Source organism: Colobus angolensis, unplaced genomic scaffold, assembly GCF_000951035.1.
Source record: "Colobus angolensis palliatus isolate OR3802 unplaced genomic scaffold, Cang.pa_1.0 Scaffold888, whole genome shotgun sequence".
Taxonomy (NCBI): Eukaryota; Metazoa; Chordata; class Mammalia; order Primates; family Cercopithecidae; genus Colobus; species Colobus angolensis.
This window is the reverse complement of record NW_012122798.1, coordinates 39,430-60,280: the sequence shown is the minus strand read 5'-3', so window position 1 is coordinate 60,280 and position 20,851 is coordinate 39,430. Positions and strand designations below refer to the sequence as shown.

At 40.4% G+C, this 20,851-nt stretch overlaps 1 protein-coding gene across 2 annotated transcripts in view; it reads left to right on the top strand.

Moving 5' to 3' along the window:
* The window catches only part of LOC105503877 (cyclin-Y-like protein 2), a 41,404-nt gene extending 20,868 nt beyond the window's left edge, over window positions 1–20,536 (top strand). The window contains exons 5-10 of one of the 2 annotated variants that reach the window (XM_011930976.1): window positions 34–69; window positions 1,921–1,972; window positions 3,749–3,868; window positions 8,246–8,412; window positions 16,851–17,013; window positions 18,512–19,205. In XM_011930976.1, coding sequence (XP_011786366.1) covers window positions 34–69; window positions 1,921–1,972; window positions 3,749–3,868; window positions 8,246–8,412; window positions 16,851–17,013; window positions 18,512–18,622 — 649 coding nt within the window. In that variant the 3' untranslated portion in view covers window positions 18,623–19,205. Of the gene's footprint in view, window positions 1–33; window positions 70–1,920; window positions 1,973–3,748; window positions 3,869–8,245; window positions 8,413–16,850; window positions 17,014–18,511 lie in introns of both variants that reach the window. The other variant, XR_001000543.1, reaches the window with a different exon arrangement.
* Window positions 20,537–20,851: the final 315 nt, after the last annotated feature.

Below are 20,851 nucleotides of genomic sequence, written 5' to 3'. Positions count from 1 at the left end.
ATTGTTGTGAATATTTTTTTTTTCCTTCCACAGTGTGACCTTGGCGATATATTATCATATCAAGCAAAGGTGAGCTTTTTTAAAACCTGTCTTGTTATTCTGGCTAATTACTTTGCATGATATCAAGCTCAGTGTTAGGTCACAGCTCTAGACATCATAAGCTGTATTGTGTGTACTAAAATATCTAAGCAAATTATTTGTTTTTTCTTTGGTCCTTGAGACTTTGTAAATTCTTAAATGATAGAGTATCCCAGTGAGTATGATTTTATATTGATTATATTGATATTTACTGTGATAGAAACATAAAATTGATATTTTTTCAAACTCTATTTTTAGTTTGGATTTCACAGCCTTAACACTATTGATATTGTGAGCTAGATAATGCTTTGTCATGAGGACTGTCCTGTGCATTGCAGAAAGTTTAGCAGCAATGATGGCCTCTACCAACTAGATGTCAGTAGTAACCAATGACTCAGATTGTAACAACAGAAAATACTCCTTGAGAACAATATTGTTAACATAAATTTTTAAAGGAAAAGATAACTTTTTTATGGTAAAAAGTGTGTCGTGTATTTGTATTATTGAAAATCTGTAGTGTTGAGCTTAATAGGAGCCAGCTGAATTCTCTAGTGCTTTCTTTGTAATTTGCTTTAAAGAAGCAATAAGATGACCTAGCCTTATGCAAATAAGTAGTTGGTAAAAGGTGCATTTTTAAAGCTTTAAGACAGTTGTGGGTATTCTTTAATACTAAATCAAAACTTCACAAGTGCTGGTTTCTTAAATTAGTTACAGTGGCATTTTACATATTCACAAATGTATTTTCTCAGTACTCACCGATCATTCTTGCACAATAAGTGGTTATTTCCCCACATACTTGCATTTATAATATGCATTAGTTATTTGGAAAATATTGGTTTATGTTTTATTGTATCAAAAATCACTTTTTAAATTTAACCACCAATCTTATTTTTAAACATCTTTAAGTATTGAGAAGCTATCAAGCTTACAGTAGAAGGAACAAGTTTTTCAAAGTCCTCAGGAAAGGTTAAATTTTATCATTGGAAACAAATACTTATTTTCCTTGTGACATGAGTGACACATTTCCTTGTGAATGAGTAATAGCTTCACTTCATTTATTTTTGAGAATGATAGTTGTAGCTGATTTTTAGACTGAGTTTCACTGTGTCACTTGGCTGAAGTCCATTGGCATGATCTCAGCTCAAGCAATTCTCTCACCTCAGGCTTCTGAGTAGCTGGGACCATAGACGTGTGTCAGCATGCCTGGATAATTTTTTTTGTACTTTTGGTAGAGACAGGGTTTTGTCATGTTGCCCAGGCTGGTCTCGAACTCCTAAAGGAGCTCAAGTGATCTGCCGGTTTGGCCTCCCAAAGTGCTGGGATTCTACAGGCATGAGCCACTGCACTGGCCAGCTGTATTTTTAAATGAAATTGATGTTTCTCTTTAGTTCCCTGTAGTATATTCTCATGATGTATTTATTATTTTCAGTAGTTTAAATTAAAGGAAGCTAGCAAATCTGAATCACATTTACATGTATTAAAGTTCTAAAGAGATTACTGCTCACCACTACTGATTTGTAAAACGTTCCTGTGTTTCAGTGTGTGGTTAGAGGTGTGAAAATGTGTTTGGTTTATTGCCATTGCCTGTTAGGGAGGGTCAATACTTACAGGCAGTTCTGACTGGTTATGGTATAAAAGACTTCACAGTACAGGACGTGCTGTGCTGAGGAAGAAGAGGTCAGGAAACCCTCTGCAAGTCAGTATCAAGAATTTGTAAAAACCATTTGCTTGGGTGAAGTAAACACCAAAGTACATAGGCACATAGGAGGCATTATTTTACTAAACAGATATTATACTAAGATATTAACAGTTTTTGAAGTAATGCATATTCTTATTTTATAGAGATGCAGATAGATCTTTGGGCATATTTGATGAACGGTTACACCCACTTACAGTAAGTGTCACTTATTTTTTTTTTTTTTTTTTTTTTGAGATGGAGTTTCACTCTTGTTGCCCAGGCTGGAGTGCAATGGTGCCATCTTGCCTCACTGGAACCTCTGCCTCCCAGGTTCAAGCAATCCTCCTGCCTCAGCCTTCCAAGTAGCTGGGATTACAGGTGCTGCCACCATGCCCAGCTAATTTTGTATTTTTAGTAGAGATGGGGTTCACCGTGTTAGCCAGGCTGGTTTTGAATTCCTGACCTCAGCCTCCCAAAGTGATGGGATTACAGGCATGAGCCACTGCACCTGGCCCAGTAAGTATCACTTTTATTGAGTTTGTATTTTCCTTTATTTTTCTTTTTTTGAGAGAGTCTCGCTCTGTTGTCCAGGCTGGAGTGCAGTGGCGTGATCTCGGTTCACTGCAAGCTCTGCCTCCTGGGTTCACACTGTTCTCCTGCCTCAGCCTCCTGAGCAGCTGGGACTACAGGCGCCCGCCACCTCGCCCAGCTAATTTTTTGTGTTTTTAGTAGAGTTGGGGTTTCACCGTGTTAGCCAGGATGGTCTCCATCTCCTGACCTCGGGATCCTCCCGCCTCAGCCTCCCAAAATACTGGGATTACAGGCGTGAGCCACCATGCCTGGCCTGAGTTTGTATTTTCATCACAGATTTGTATCTGTTTCATGCCCTCAGTCAAAGGCATCTGTTTTTAAGTCTTGCTCCCCATTTCATGTGGCATCTAGTCATCTTATTTTAAAAGTGTTGTAAAAAGAACATGCTGGAATAAGAACTGATCTGCAGGTATATTTAATTAGTGAGCTATTGTGAGTAAATATACTATCCAAATAACAGAAAACCTATCTTTTTAAAAGATAATTGTCAATAGTATCAAGCAATATAAGTATATGTAAATACTTTTAACACAGAAGCATGATTTTTATGAAGAGGATTAAAAATAATTTAACCCTCTTCATAAAAATAAATAATTAATAAGTTTGCTGGGTGCAGTGACTCATACCTTTGTAATTGCAGCACTTTGGGAGGCCGAGGCGGGAGGATCATTGGGGGTGAGGAGTTTGAGACCAGCCTGACCAATATGATGAAACCCTGTCTCTACTAAAAATACAAAAATTGGCCAGACATGGTGGCTTGTGTCTGTAATCCCAGCTACTCAGGAGGCTGAGATAGAAGAATTGCTTGAACCCAGGAGGTGGAGGTTGCAGTGAGCCAAGATCACACCATTGCATTCCAGCCTGGGCAACAAGAGCAAAAATCCATCTCAAAAAATAAAGCAAACAAACAAACAAAAAATAAGAAGAATTTAAGTTTATATCAACTTACATGGTGTAAAAATTTAAAAATGTACTTCCTCAGGTACATAATAGCCACATGTGGCTAGTGACTATTGTATTTATCAGCACATGCTTAGAGCCTCATGGTTACAGGAAACTATATTTTTTTCAAAGTTTATTGCAGGGAAGAATGACATACTGTCAGTAAGACATTAAAGCCTACTAGTAGCTTGCATTTGGATGGAGTTATGTGGGGGAAAGGATGAAAAAGAACATAAAATTTTCTGAGCTTAAGCTCATATTATTTTTAAGTGAATGTTGATGAGTATTAAATCATTATGGTATTTCACGATCCTACTGTTCATTTTGTAAACAGTAAAAGACATCTCACCAATCAAAATTATCGTGACACATGGGCACAAATGTGAACACTGCTGTCTTCAGAGCACCTCAGGTTGTTTTCTTCAGTGGATACTTACGTTACATCTTTTCTTCTTTCAGCGAGAAGAGGTTTTGGAGGAATATTTTAAGTATGATCCTGAACACAAATTTATTTTCAGATTTGTTCATACTCTGTTTAAAGCCGTAAGGCTAACAGCTGAATTTGCAATCGTCAGTTTGGTAAGATATTTTCTATTTATAAAGCAGCTTTAGAAATTCTTCTTGTAAACAAGGTGGTATGGTCCTATTTTTAAATAACAGTAGGTTTCTGAAATTATCTCAGAATTTTAAGAGAATATATACATTTCAGTTGAATCATCATTATGGCTTAAAATGTCACAATTGCCTTTCTCATCACAGAACAACTGCTATTAAAGGCAGCAGAAGGGATTTCTGATTTCTCCCCCAACACTTCAGTAAACACAGTGCATACATATCCAGAACATGTGGAGGGCTTGGAATGGGGAGCAATAACAAAACCATCTGGCCGACGAGCAGGAAGGGATGCTGGTGTAGGTCTAAGCTGAGTCCCAGGCTGTATCCCCAGGCAATTCTGATGCATGTTGTCAGCAACAGCTGCTGCCCTCAATTCTTTGTTCCTTGGATGATGTGTGTTAATCTACCCCTACTCATGACCTGTGCATGCTCAGGAAGTTGCCCAGGAATGTGGTTCCAGTTGGTCTACCAAACCATAGCTGTGTCATTACATTTACATTATCCCTACAGAATTCCTTTTGTAAAACTAACATTTTAAATAATAAATTCTGTTCAATTTGTTAAAAATCGTCTTACTCCTTCCCACAACAAACCTGTATGGGAAAGTCAACTGCATGGCAAGGAGTGAAAAAATACTTAGGTTAATACTTCTTTAGCAACCAGTTAGACTCTAGGGGAGAAGGTGCCTACTGTGCACTTGAATCAAAGCCCTGAAAGGGCACTGGACCAGATACAGGCCTTCTCGAGGAGCTGCAGGTCGTTTGGAAATCTTAGCACTTGCTAGAGGGAAGCAGGATGGTGCTTCCAGCTCTAGAGAGATAGGTGATGCAGGAGGGAAAGCTGGATTGCAAAAGGGAGAGTTTTGTACATGGGCTAAGCTTGATGTGCCTTTGAGAGAGCACAGTAGCAGAGTCTAGTCATCATTTGGGTATACAGGACTAGAGCATGAATCTGACGTGGAGCTACAGAAGGAAGAGCAACAGCAGCTGTTCAAATACCGAGAAAGTGTGTAGAATGAAATTGGACAAGCAGAGCATGGTGGTTTCATGCCTTTAGTCCTAGCTACTTGGGAGACTGAGGTCAGGGAATTACTTGAGCCCAGCAGTTAAGTCTAGCCTGGGCCAGATGATGAGACCCTGTATCTCATTTTATTTATTTATTTATTGAAATGGAGTCTTGCTGTGTCGCCCAGGCTGGAATGCAGTGGTGCGCTCTCGGCTCACTGCAAGCTCCGCCTCCCAGGTTCACGCCATTTTCCTGCCTCAGTCTCCCAAGTAGCTGGGACTACACGCGCCCACCACAATGCCCGCCTAATTTTTTGTGTTTTTAGTAGAGATGGGGTTTCACTGTTTTAGCCAGGATGGTCTCGATCTTCTAACCTCGTGATCTACCCGCCTAAGCCTTCCAAAGTGCTGGTATTACAGGTGTGAGCCACCGTGCCCAGAGGAGACCCCGTATCTTAAGAAAACAGAAAGTGAGTCCGGGAACAGTATCTCATGCCTGTAATGCCAGCACTTTGGGAGGCCAAGTTGAGAGGATTGCTCAAGTGTAGGAGTTCAAGAGCAGACTGGGCAATAAAGTGAGGCCCATGTCTACAAAAAATATTTAAGAAATTAGCTGGACGTGATGGCACATGCCTGTGGCACCAGACACATGGCAGGCTGAGGCAGGAAGATCACTTGAGCCCAGGAGGTGGAGGCTGCACTCTAGCCTGGGCAACTGAGTGACATCCTGTCTCAAAAACAGATAAAGTGAACAGAAAATAGGTCAGTAAAGACTGTTATCATTTATGGGACAAGCCCCCAGAGGAGTGGCTACCAGAGTGAGAAGAGGAAAAGCAGAAGAGGGTAAAAGGAGAAAGAGTTCAAGATAGGAGAAGCTGTGGTCACAGTGCTGAATGCTGCCAAGCAGTGACTTGATTCATGAACACTCACTGGATGCTGACCCTGTGCTGCTCTTCTAAGTGCCAGGGTAGAGGAGAGGACAGGTGGAACATAGTTCTTGCTTTTATGAGCTTATGTTCTAGGAAGATGGAACTTAAGTATTTTCTCAGGTAGTATGAAACAGCAGGAAGAGGAAGCAGGATAAAGGGACACAGAGTAATTGGGGACTATTTTAGGTAGAATGATAAGGAAGAGCCTCTCTAGAGAGCTGACATTTGAACAGTGACCTGACTGAAGGAATGACGAGTAAGAGTGCTGACATTACAGGCAGCAGAATGACTGCCAAGACAGACAGAAATGTGTTTCACGTGTGTTTGAGGAACAAATGGCAAGGTGACCAGCATGGTCAGAGTGAAGAATGAGGGAAACAGTGGAGATGAGGCCCCACAGGCAGAACCATAGCTCACAGGGCCTTTTGGCTTATAGGCCGTAGGAAGAAGTTAAGGTTTTAGTCCAGTTTGATGGGAAACTCATGGTAGATCTTGAGCAGGGGAGTGCTGTGCTCTAAATGAAGAGGTTCTACTGGCTGCTTTGGGGATAGTAAGCCATAGTTGGGAGGCAGAGTGGAAGCAGCGAGGAGGGTTAAGAAGCAACTAGGGTAATACAGGTGAGCAGTGACAGTCTGTGGGTCACCATCAAACCATGCAGACTACCAGTGAAGGTAGACATCAGAGGTATTGCACACAGATTGGAGCAGGGGAACTGAAATGCAGGTATTTAGCCCCAACACCTACGCAAATGGCAATGTATGCAGAGCTTTATTTTGTCAGTGTGAAGGCGCAAGAGACAAATGCCTGTTGGCAAGAGAAGCCTTGGGAGAATCACGTCAGCAGGGACAGGCAGTGTAGCTGAAGGAGAGATGGAAGATGAGGAGCTGGTATGAGGGGATGGTGCTGTGAACACCAGTGAGAGGACACAGTTGGAGAGGAGTAGGGAGTGGGATGGGGACAAAGGAAACACAATTTGGAGGGAATCTCTGGTAGAGAGGAAGAAATTCTTCAGAAAGAGGTGATTGTGGGAACAGTGTGCTGCAAAAGTGAGATGAGATCAACTGCACTGAGGGAAGAGTTGGCATCAGTGGGAATAAAGAATTCTCAAACTTACCCAGAAGGGCACGTGGCATGGATGAGTGTCAGCAGGTCAGCAGCTTAGCAGGAAAGGGGACGCGAAGTAGAGGGCTTGCCATGTTGTTTCAGAGGTCTCTGATTCCTACGCAGTTGGACCCTGGGAGGGAGGTTCATTCTTGAAAAATTTCAGAGTGCAGAGTTTGGGAGAAAGGGAGCAGAATCTGTAAACTGTCATGTTCAATAGCCATTTGTTTTTGAAAACACACTTGAGTTTGGCAGTGTTCAGATCAGTATCAGATCTGGCAGTGTTCTGCATCTGATACCCTTCAGACAAGGAATAAACTTGCTTATTTATATAAAGTTTTGTCTTTCTGTTTTGATGTAAAGAGTTCAAGTAGTTCAAAGACATACAGCTCTGCAGAGCACCCTCTGAGTAATAACACGTCACAGCTCATCTACTCAGGTGTTCACTTTGCCTAATTCTTTGTAGGACAGATGTCTGATAGATGTAAAGCAATTCATGGAATTGTCTCGCCAACTACCTGGCAGGTTTAGAGGAATCCCAGGGATACAGCGACTGGGAGCTGTTTCTACCTTAAAACCAACAGAATTGTCTAAGCTGCAGATGATGTAAGACAGAATAAATTTTTATGAAATGATCGTGAAGATGTGAAAAATAGGGGCTGTGAGAAGGACCATCCTTTATACGCATGTATTTCTTATCAAGTGAGCAACTGAATATGCGGAATGTTATACAACCCCACAGACCTGTGCCTGCCATGTTGTTCTGCACAGCAGCTACTGGGAGGCTGTCTTGACCAGCAGTTTTTTAAGCTAGTGCCACAGAAGGGTGAGTTTTTGTGAAAAGGAGGTTAACATTTGCTCACTATCACATCGGTTTTACATATTCAAGCTTGACATACTTGTAAAATTCCCATCTACCTACCAGCTCCGTGTGAGACATTACATGTGGTAGGCACTTAAGGATTTATTGAATGACTTTAATCCACACTGGGCCTGTATGTGTGCTGTCTTTTATGAGTGTGAAGGTGACAACACTTCCTGTCTTCATAATGCCATTGGCTGACATGTAAGGCCATTCTTGTGACCAAAATTGGGCTGTGAATTTCCATGGGCAGAGTAGGTAGCAGAAGTATCTGACCTACGATTGTGATGTGGCCCCTTGTTCAGCCTGATCAAGCAAATCTCTGTAGAGCATAAGCATAAGCACTTACTTTCTGGTCAAAACCAGAAGAAATCTGTCATTCATAAGAGTTCTTATCACAGCACTTAAACTGAGCGAAATCAAAGGCCAGTGCTCTGTTTTGCAGATTTACATAGAAAGACTTGTAAGTTATGCTGATATTGACATTTGTCCAACTAACTGGAAGAGGATTGTCTTGGGAGCCATTCTTCTTGCCTCCAAGGTTTGGAGTGATTTGGCTGTGTGGAATGAGGACTACTGCAAGCTCTTTGAGAACATTACAGTTGCAGAAATGTGAGTTTGTATGGTTTTTGTGAACTTTCTAACCATTTTTCAGTACTTTATGTTCTCCCATAAACTTAAACACTTTAAGAAATATTTTTAAAGGTTACATTGTACAGATAACGAAAATGGGTGTAAACACCACATACTTTTTCCATCCAGCTTTAGAACAACGGTTCATATTTTTCATTGTTCGCTGGTAGGTCTTGGTAAATTGATGTCTTAATAATATCATAAGTTGAAAAGTATTTTTCTGGTGAATATTTTTGGCATTATCTTACCAGTGTACTACCAGAACATAATAATACAGTAAATATCTTTATGACTTTTTCAAAGCTGTGTGCAAGTTTCAGTCTCTTTGTAATGAGCACAGGTGTAGGACGTCTGGACTGTGAAAAATGTGTCGTTTCACCTCAAGTTACACATTGTGAATTTGCTTTTGCTGGTGTTGCCCCTGCTTTTATCTGAAGTTCTGTTTTATAGAAAACTTGAGATACAGAATAGCCGCAGATCCCTGTGCCCCTGTCCCATCCCCAATAGGAGTGTTGCATGTGTTTAGAAATTGGGCTGATGAGTTAGAAGTTCCAGTGTTCCCCCTCAGGCAGTCTGAGAAACATTGCTGGAGCATTATCCAGTGCTCACCACACTCAAGAGGTTCCCAGGGCACTCATACAACCATAGCAGCACTTTGGGGGCCCCGTGTTACCTGTGAGAGTGCAAGAAATCTTGCTGAATCATGGGGCTGCTCACAGATGGCACCAACGTGATACTGAAATAGGAGCTTCCTGGGGTATTTCTTCCAGTCTCGCCTCATGACTGCTGTAAAGGGAAGGGCCTTGGAGCTGGTATGCAGAGAGAGCCAGGGAGGCATTTCCAGCAGAGGCTCTCACAGTGTCCACTAGACAGCGAGAATGGCTTTGTGGGTGACACTTAGGGAAATCTGAAGGAACACCTCTTGATGACATTGAGCAGCATACGAAGATCAAGATCATGACAGACAGTGGTAAGAGGTTTGGGGTTGTTGTTTTTATTTTTTGTTTTTTATTTTTATTTCTTTACATTTGCCTGTTACTCCAGTTAAGACTGTCTTTCAGAGTGTATGCAGTCCCAGAGGTGGAGCCTGATGACTGAATAGCAGTCTCTGCTAATTGTGCTCCCTGCAGGAATAGCAAATTTAGCAACTATCTAAATAAAAAAAAGCACCTGCATAGAAACTAAAAATCAGGTAAGCAATTACAGTACCTGGTTTTAACTTCATATCACTGAAAGAAGCACTGAATAGTGTAGAAAAAACAGTCTTGAATTGCTGATGCCACCCCTTCCCCATGTCCTAGCAGTGGACCTGTGGTGAGGAGAGGGGCTACATCCTTGGAGGAGGGAGAGCACAGCAACTGTGGGACTTTGCACTAAATCCAGTGCTGCCTTGTTGTAGCAGAAAGCAAAACAAGACTGCAGTCTTGTGCCCACCCACACAGGAAATATTTAGACTAGCCCTAGCCAGAGAGGAATCGTTCATCCCAGTGGCTGGAACTTGAGTTGTGAAAGGTTACTGGCTGCTGTGGGATAAAATACTCTGGGGTCCTTAATAAACCTGGAAGTCTGTCTAGGCCACAAGGACTGCTGTGCTGCGCTTGGAGCCAGTGTATTTAGGGGAATGTGACCTACAGAGACAGCAGCTGGGGCAGCTGGGGAGTGCTTGTCCACCGCTCCTCCAATCCTAGACAGTGCAGCTCACAGCTCTGACAGAGACCTCTTTCTTCCACTTGAGGGGAGGAAAGAGGACTTTGTCTTGCAACTTGGATACTAGCTCAGCCACAGCAGGAGAGGTCAGAGTCATGAGACCCCCATTTCAGGTCCCAGCTTCAGGATAACATCTCTAGACAAACCTTGGGCCAGAAGGGAACTTGCTGCCTCAAAGGGACTCAGTAATGGCAGGATTCATCACTTTCTGATGAAAGAGCCCTTGGGCACTGAAGAATCACCAGTGGTGAACAGGTAGTACGTGCCATGGGCCTCGAGTGAGACTCAGAGATGTGCTGGCTGCAGGTGTGACCTAGCACATTCCTAGCTGTGGTGGCTGTGAGGAGAGACTCCATCTGTTTGAGAAAAGCTGAGGGAAGAGTTAAGAGGATTTTTCTTGAGCTTAGATACCAGCTCAGCTACAGTGGAGAAGAGCACCAAGTGGACTGTTGCAGTCCCCGATTCAGGCCTTGGTTCTTGAATGGCATCTCTGGAACCACCCTGGGCCAGAGGGGAGTCCGCTGCCCTGAAGAGTGAGTTCCAGGCCAGGCAGCATTCACCACAAGCTGACTGAGAGCACTTGGGCATTGAGTGAGCATCAGTGGTGTCCTGACAGTAATCCCCATGGGACTGTGATGATGGTGTATGTGGAGACACCTGGGCTGTCTGGGCAAAGGGGAGGGAAGAGTGGGAATGCATTTGCCTGCTAGATTCAGTGCCAGCTCAGCCATGGTAGAGCAGAACACCAGGTAGATGTCTAAGGTTTATGACTCCAGCCCTGGCTCCCAGACCGCACCTCCAAACCCATCCGGGGACTAGGGGAACTTACTGTACTTAAAGGAAGGACAGAGCCTGGCTGGCTTTACTACCTGCTAATTGTAGAGCCCCAGGGACTTGAGTGGCAGCAGGTACTTGTTATAGTGGGCCTTGGCCTGCCACAGTGCTGTACCAGCTTCAGATCTAGTGCTGTCCTGGTGGTGGTGGCCACAGGGATGCTTGTATTGCTCCTCTCTGAGCCCCAGGCAGCCTAGCAGAGAGAGAGAGAGATTTCATTTGTGGGAAAGTGAGGGAAGAAGTGAGTCCCTGTCTGCTAATCCAGAAAATTCCTTCAGGTCTGGTCTCTGACCACCAATGTGGTACCTCTACAAGTCTACAAAACACAATGACATTCTTCACAGAAATAGAAATAAAAAATGAATTCTAAAATTTATATGTAACTACAAAAGACTCAGAATATCCAAAGCTATCCTGAGCAAAAAACAAACGAAACTGGTGGAATCACAGTATCTGATTTCAAATTATACTCTATAGCTATAGTAATCAGAGCAGCATGGCACTGGCATAAAAACAGACACATAAACCAATGGAACAGAATAGAAAACCCAGAAACCAATTTATACATCTGCAGTGAACTCATTGTCAGCAAAGGTGTCAAGCACATACAATGGGGAAATGACAGTCTCATCAATAAGTGATGCTGGGAAAACTGGATATTCATGTGCAGAGAAATGAAACTAGACCTCTGTTTCTCACCTTATACAAAACTCAGATCAAAATGGATTAAAGATTTAAATCTCAGCTGGGTGCAGTGGCTCACACCTGTAATCCCAGCACTTTGGTAGGCCGAGATAGAAGAATCACTTGAGCCCAGTAGTTCAATACCAGCCTGGGCGAACAAGTGAGAATCTGTCTCTATTTTTTAAAACATTAAAAATTAAAAAATGTATTTAAATCTAAGACCTGAAATATGAAACAAATAAAACATTGGGAAAACTCTCTGGGATACTAGACTCAGCAAATATTTCTTGAATATTTCATAAGCACAGGCAGCCAAAGCAAAAATGGGCAAATTAGGTCACATCAAGTTAAAAAGCTTCTGCACAGCAAAGGAAACAATCAAATAAGTGAAGAGACAACCCACAGAATGGGGGAAGGTATTTAAAAACTATCTGACAGGGGATAAATTACCAGAATATTTAAGAAGCTCAAGGCCGGGCGCGGTGGCTCAAGCCTGTAATCCCAGCACTTTGGGAGGCCGAGACAGGTGGATCACAAGGTCAGGAGATTGAGACCATCCTGGCTAACACTGTGAAACCCCGTCTCTACTAAAAAATACAAAAAAACTAGCCGGGCGACGTGGCGGGCGCCTGTAGTCCCAGCTACTCGGGAGGCTGAGGCAGGAGAATGGCGTAAACCCGGGAGGCGGAGCTTGCAGTGAGCTGAGATCCGGCCACTGCACTCCAGCCTGGGCGACAGAGCGAGACTCCGTCTCAAAAAAAAAAGAAAATGTGGTACATATACACAATGGAGTACTATTCAACCATAAAAGAGAATGATATCCTGTTATTTGCAAGAACATGGATGGAAATATTGAGTGAAATAAGCCAGGCACAGAAAAACAAGCTTCACATGTTCTCACTTATTTGTGGGAGCTAAAAATTAAGACAGTTTGTTTGTTTGCTTTTTGAGATGGAATCTTGCTCTTTTACCCAGGCTGGAGTGCAGTGGCGCTATGTCTGCTCACTGCAACCTCCACCTCCTGGGGTCAAGAGATTCTCCTATCTCCGCCTCCTGAGTAGCTGGGATTACAGATGCGTGCCACCATGCCTGGCTAATTTTTGTGTTTTTTAGTAGTGATGGGGTTTCACCATGCTAGCCAGGCTGGTCTCGAACTCTTGACCTCGTGATCCACCTGCCTCAGCCTCCCAAAGTGCTAAGATTACAGGCATGAGCCACTGAACCCGGCCTCAAACAATTTAACTCGTGAAGATATAGAGTAGGAGAATCGTTAGCAAAGGCTGCTAAAAGTAGTATGGGGGATGAGGAGTAAGGGGTAATGGTTAATAGGTACACACATATAGTGAGAAAGAATAAACAAAATCTAGTGTTTGATAGCACAACAGGGTGACAACACTCAAGAATTATTTAATTGTACGTTTTACAGTAACTTTAAGAAAGTAATTGAATTATTTGTAAAACAAAAGTATGCTTGAGGCATGATGGATACTTCATTTACCCTGATATGATTATTACACGTTGTAGTCATCAAAATATTTTGTATACCACATAAATATATACACCCATAACATACTCCAAAAACATATTTAAAGTTTTTCATTCAGGATTACTACACTGTATATTTACAAGTGAATTGAGGATTCTTGTGACTAAGAAGAGACTAACTAGTGATGGTCAGTTGGTTTTGAAATGGCTGCTAAATTACTGCTTTGATAATTGTAGAAACTGAGTTGTCACGGTGATATCGCTAGTAGCCATTTTAGCAAAGGATGTTAAAAGAAAATGAATTTGAAACAAATAGAAGTACTTTGAAAGTTGCAGAAGCTAAAGTGCTCTTAATCACTGCTGTCATCAGTCTGTAAACTTGTTTCTTGAAGGGAGCAAAATTTGTAATTATGAACACTTAGCTCCGTTATAATGGCGGCTAAATTATTCTCAAAACCAGCAGCTAATCTGGTGGGGCTCTAGTTCTAATTACAAGGTCAGAGAATATGCAGAGAAATGTGCGGGTTTCCACAGATGTGAGCTCCAGAAGCAGTGGTGGCAGAAGCCAGCTCCAGTACCACACAATGCTGTTTGTGAACACAGAAGCACCCAGATCTATGCTCTGAGCAGGAGCCATGTTCACGATTTTTAGAAATTGTAAAACATTGCAACAAAGTGTGTAATGTACACTTACATTGTCCCTCTGCTGTTGATTGTAATGATCTCTTTTAGACTGTAAATTGAACCATTTAAGAATTAGTGTTTATCAGATTTTTCTTAAAACTTTTCAACATCTGTTTGTCTTGTTAGTATGTATTTTCCTTCAGAAGCATCACTAATTATCAGGGAAATGCAAATGAAAACCACAGTGTGATACCACCTTACTCCTGCAAGAATGGCTATAATTTAAAAATTGAAAAATCGTACATGTTGGTATGGATTAGGTGAGAAGGGAACACTTACACTGCTGATAGGAGTGCAAACTAGTACAACCACTATGGAAAACAGTACTGCCATTCAATCCAGCAATCTCACACTGGGTATCTACCCAAAACAAAAGAAGTCATATGAAAAAGACACATGCACATGCATGTTGATAGCAGCACAATTTGCAATTGCAAAAATATGGACTGCCCATCAGTGAATGGGTAGATAAAGAAAGTGTGGAATATATACACCATGAAATACTACTGATCCATAACACAGAATGAAATAATGGCCTTTGCAGCAACGTGGATGAAGCTGTATGCCATTATTCTAAGTGAAGTAACTCAGGAATGGAAAACCAAATATCATACGTTCTCACTTATAGGTGGGAGCTAAGCTATGAGGATTTTGTATGTATTTCTACACATACACACACACATACATACATACATACATATAAGTTAAACTGAGCAACTCCTATTCAGAAAATTTGCTGTGCCTGTAAAGGGTATGCTGTTCAGCCATTTAATAAACAACAAAAAATTAAGAAGATACATATCCTTTAGGCATAATGGTTTTCTTCAACAACTAAGTCTCTATTAATAACATGTTAATTATATAAAATACTGTATTTTATACATTTAAAATATGTTTATGGAAAAACATAAGAGATTATAAAGTGCATATATTCCTATAGTAAATTAAGTCCTGAGTAGCTGATTATTAAAGTATTATCTGATTTGCATTCCTATAGTCTTACGGTTATATGAATAGGAAATTAATGTTGAAAGTTTCAGTTAGGTTTTCAGTTAAACAAATGAGAAAACCACATATCTGCTTATATCTTGACTGCTTTCCATACTGGAGAACATCAAGCATTTGTTGATTTAGCCAATGGATAAAACTTTAAAACCAAGAATCCAAATATGTTGTTGAGGTATTAATTGTTTTTATACAGTTAAGTCTTTACAGGGATTACTATGAAAGTGGTAAGATTACTCTAGTTTTTTATTTATTTAAACATTTGACAAAGTGCTGGATACACTGGCTCGTGTGTGTAATACCAGCACTTTTGGGAGGCCAAGATGGGAGTATCACTTAATCACAGGAGTTTAACACCAGCCTGGGCAACAAGTGAGACCCTGTCTCTACAAAAAGAATTTTAAAAAATAGCCCAGCTTAGTGGCATGAACCTGTAGTCCCAGCTACTTGAAAGGCTAGGATCGTGCCACTGGACTTTAGCCTAAGCAACAGAGCAAGACCCTGTCTCAAGACAAACAAACAAACAAAAATCTTTGGCCAGGACAGCTGAATAATCATGTGGCAGAGGGCTGCTTCCAGCCTGTTCCCCTCTCACCACATTCAACTCATCCACACATTCTGTTCTGGCCAGGGGTGATAGATGCGGAGCACCTTGGGGTTTCATTTCCAGCTTAGGAGAAACACTGTGTAAGGCCAGTGCTCTACCAAAAGGCATGTCATAAAATGGGTTTAGTCTAGCCAAGGTGTTTCTCTTTGATTTTTCTACAGTCTGAAGTGTAAAGAGTATTCCTGCCTCTTAATAGTGACAGTTAATAAATGGCATCCATCATTTCTGTCATCTGATCACTATTGCGGTGCCTTGGGAGTGAGCATGAAGTCTGAGTTGTGCAATGGAACCCTCAAAAATGAGCCCTGAGTCAGCTGCACAAGTGCAGAGAAGGCTGTCCCCTTTCTCCTCATCCCAAACTTGGGGTGCTGGATGCAGAATGGACTGCAAGGAGCTGTGCCCTGTTTGGACATTAGTGTAGGAATCCACCTGCATAGCCTGTATTTGTTTCAAAAAAAGAATTGGAGCTATTCTAGTAGCTCAGTGTGGTATTTTTAAATAAAAAGAGAAAAATTTTATTAACTGACTTAACAAAAAAACACTGCCTATTAAATTCATTTAATATTGTTTAAGAGGTATCTACAAAATTCTGACCTTAATGTTTTCTTGCAAAAGAAGTGGAAGTAAGGACAGAGACCCTTTCAAATGAAGAATCACTGAGAAACAAAATATTTATAAGTAGTATAACATTTTCTTATACACATTTTTAAAGATTATACCATAATCAATTTGCATCAGGCTCTCCAATTTAGGAACACTGAGAGGATTTCCCTGTAGTGGAAGTTTTCACATAAATGTTGAAGAAATTGTTAAAACTGAAAACTTTTCTGTATGTGGTAATCTACTGGGGTTCCAATCCAGTGTGCTGTCTTATATTTATAAGGTCTGTCTACAGTGTGTGTTATCATGGGTCTTGGAGCAAATATCACATAAATGAAGGCATTTCCACATTCTGTACATTCATAGGTTTTATTTCAGAAATGAGTTCTTATCTTCATGTGAAACTGGAACAATTGAAGACCTTACTATGGATGCTTGTATTTATAAGGGTTTTCTCCATTGAATCCTTTCATGTTTTCAAAGAAATGAAAAAGCTGAACTTACCATGTTTCTTACAATTATGTTGTTTTTCTCCATATTAAATTCAAATATGTCTTTGAAAGCACGAGGGAAAATCAAGTTATTAACCCAGTTTTTAAATTCATGTTGTTTTTGTTTTTCTAAGTTTTCAAAGAAAACTGGGAAAGTTGCATGCTTTCTTGTAGATCGTAGGGTTCTGTACAGTGTGAGTTCTTTCATGTGAGCTAATAAATTAGAGTCCATGGTGGCTTTACCACATTTTTTACATGAGAATAATGTTTTTGAACTAATATTGTCCTGTGTTGGTTTTGTTGTGTTTCTCCTTCCCCAGGAATGAGTTGGAAAGGCAATTCTTGAAGCTAATTAATTATAATATTGGTGTTACTGGCAGCGTTTATAGCAGATTCTACTTTGATCTTCGCACCTTGGCACATGACAACGGCCTGTATTCGCCAGTTTATCTTCTTGACAGAGAAAGAGCATGGAAGCTGGAGGTAAGGCTACGAAGTTACTAAGTGGGTTTTCAGTCAAACACCAATGCCAGCATCTGTGACTAGGTCATATTAAGTAGTGATTAGAAAAATGGAAAGCTTCAAAATTAACTAACATACTGAAAAGCTTATTACCTTTTTGGCATTCTATTTCCTGTATCTTTTACGGTTTTTACAAGGATCCACATTATTTGAAAATTATAGATATTATCTTCTCTTTTGTGACTATAATTCAGAATATTTTAATCAAATTTAATGCATTTGTAATCTTTCCCATTTGAACCTTTACCCTTTCAAATCATATATAAATGATTTCTTGTTATTGTATTCTGAGCAATGTCTAGATACATAATACACTTACTACTCTTGACTTCTTTTATTATTCAGTTTGCAAATTCATGTCATTTTCTACTGTATATACCACAGTGCAGTCAGTCCCATGGGTTTGTTAGACAAAGCATCAGTGCCTAAGCCAAGAGACCTGCACTTAGACTGTGTAAGGTGTATGTTTCTCAAGTACTGGATGCAGGAAGTACATGGGATTTTACTGGAAATAATAACTTTTATGGGACAAAGTAATATTTGTGGTTTGTGACTTTTGGTAAGTACACAGAAAAGTTACAGCTGACAAGGATGAACATTTAAAATAGGCATGTTCTGTGGTACCTCGGAAGTATTTTAAAATCATACATTTTCTATCATAATGTGCAAGTGAAGTAGTGCCTTTTGATGCTATAGTCATTAGACTTCTTTGATGTTCTGATACAATCCAGCACCGGCTTGCATCGTTAAAAGTTGCTTTCAGTATATAACAACTACTATAGATTGTGTAGTTTGAATAGACTAATAAACTAACCTTTTGCAAAACTGTACATTCATTATCTTTAAAGAACAAGTACACAGGTAACAGATGATACTGCTCTTAGAGGGCTGTCACAATACTGTGACATCTTTGGGAGCCCAATTTTTAAGTAACTTAATAAAACAAGTTCCCCTTTGCTCCAGCAATCTAATTCTAGCCCTGAGATTACCTTAGTGAGGTGACAGAACTTGGCAGTGTAAACCTCAGCGAAAGTAACTATAACTGGGACAGGCGCGGTGGCTCATGCCTGTAATTCCAGCACTTTGAGAGGCTGAGGTGGGTAGATCACGAGATCAGGAGTTCAAGACCAACCTGGCCAAGATGATGAACCCCTGTTGCTACTAAAAATATGAAAAATAGCTGGGCGTGGTGGCAGGTGCCTGTAATCCCAGCTACTCGGGAGCCTGAGGCAGGGAATTGCTTGAACCCGGGAGGCGGAGGTTGCAGTGAGCCGAGATTGTGCCATTGCACTCCAGCCTGGGCGACAGAGCAAGACTCCTAAAAAAAAAAAGAAAAAAAAAAAGTAGCTGTAACTGACCTATCTAAAGGAGTTGCATGTGTGGCTTATCATCAGTTGTGACTGTTAAAAAGTTGGAACCCTTTTTAAAATTGTACCTCTTTTCTGTTTGACATTCTTAGGCTTTTTCAAGGATGGAACAACACAAAATTTTCTATAGTGCTGCCAAGAACGGCTCTTTGAGTGCTGATGATTTAATTCATCTTCAGCGTGCTAAGGCCATCCTCTTCTGAAGGAAGAAATCAGGGGTAATGTAACATCTGAACCCCTCATCAAAAAAGACAGGAAAATATCACCTCTCCTGCTAAAGAACTAGAAGAGTTGGTATTTTCAAAAGAAGAAACACCTCAATTCAAGTTAACTCAAGGAAAACTAAGATTGCACTTCATAGTAAAGAAGGGGACGTTGTCAGGGTAACAACACAGCCTTACACTCTTCTGTCCCGTTTAATGTATACAGAGTTATAAAAACCACTCCAAAGTGAAAACTCCTGCCCACGCACAGATACTTGCTTAGTGTGTGGGCTGATAGCTGTGAACTATGTAAGGTTTTTAAAACAATAGTTTAACTTTTTAGATTTTAAAGATAACTTTTCTGTTTCTTTATGTTTTTTCTTTTCCCCAATATTGCTGCATATGCATTTGGAATCAGTGCAGTATCACTGTTAAAACATGGGAGTCTAACAACTCCTAAAGCCACTAGGAGCAGACCCAGCATTGTCACGTATGGAAGGGCTCTTCCTTCCTACTTTTACTATGGAAGCTACCAGTTACTGGCAATCATCAAGCAAAAGCTGCCAGATAACGTCTGCCATTCACATCCTTTGTAAGCCCTTCTTATTAGCAGTTTAGCATGTTGGGGGTCATAAAAAGAGAAAGTATTGGTTATTGATTATCTACTTTTATGAAGGTCTGTGGTGTATTTCTTGTGAACTATAATGGTTCTCATTTGCTGATAAATTTTCTTATTGTTAAGTAAATGTATTCAAAGATGTTTTCATAGTGCCAAGCAAAATGGTGATCCAGTGGTTATGTAAAAATAATAAAATATGAGGTGTCCTGAAAGTTTCAGGGCAGTTTTTAGCTTTAATATAGTGTGCCTGGGCCCTCCAGAGGACTGCAGCATATATATACATGCTGTAAATCTTTACAAAATATCATTTGAAAGTGTAATTGTATTTTTTCTTTTTATTTTTAATAGATGGTGCCTCACTATATTGCCCAAGCTACAGTGCAATGATTAATTAGAGTCACAATCGTAGCGCACCACAGCCTGAAAACCCTGGCCTCAAGCAATCTTCCCATGTCAACCTAACAAGTAGCTGGGACCATAGGTGTGTACCACCACCTCTGGCTTTATTTTGCAGAATTTGAATATTAAGCTTTTAACTTTTTGTTTCAGTCAATATCTGCTATCTTCAAGAAGGGCTGAAACAAAAAATTAAAAGCTTAATATTCAGGAGCTAGGCATGCTTGTAGTCCCCGCTATTCACGAGGCTTAAATGGGAGGATCACTTGAGGCCTAGCCTTGGAGGCTGCAGTGCACTGTGATTGTGCCTGTAAATAGCCATTGCACTCCAGCCTTGGCAACATAATGAGACCCTGTCACTTAAAAAAATGTCAAAACTAAATAAATGTTAAAAAAAAAATACAACAGGCTTTTCAATGATGTTTTGTAAATGTTTGTAGCATTGTTACTTTTACAAGTATCAAAGCTTAAAATTACACTAAGACTTTTGAAATTCTTGTGTTTTTATAAAGTTCCCTTTTCTCTTGTAAAGTAGCTCTTTGGATGGCTTTTATCTGCATTGATAACCTCAAATTATTTTCCCTAGATGTGATGAAGAGGAGGATCTGTGTTAATTCACATATAACAAATAAGAAGGAATTGGACCATAATAGTAGTAGGTGATGTAATACATTTTATTATCCCACATGCTAACCTGGGTGCAGGTATCATATTTCATGTCCTGCTATTTAAAAAGAACTTCCATAAGCCTTAGGAACACTAGCTCCTGAAAAATATCATTTATGGAATGCAGAACTTAAAGACTGAAGTATTGATTGCAGTTTTATTTTCAAAAGATAAATGCTACAATTGATGTGGTTTTCATTTCTCATGTTTATATTAAAAGAAAACCTAGTAAACTAATTAAAATGTAGCAAATGTGTTTATAACACTTCTATTCACATAGTGTTGCATCTCTGCCTAACTTAAATGGTTTAAATCAGTCTTGATATGTCTTAAAGCATTTTTATAAGTTTCCTTGACCATATACAAGTTGGTTTAATCCATGCCTGTATTTAAGATGTAATATTTGTTTTCTTTTTTTTTTTTTTGAGACAGAGTCTAGCTTTGTCGCCCAGGCTGGAGTGCAGTGGCGCGATCTTGGCTCACTGCAATCTCCACCTGCTAGGTTCAATCTATTCTCCTGCCTCAGCCTCCCGAGTGGCTGGGACTAC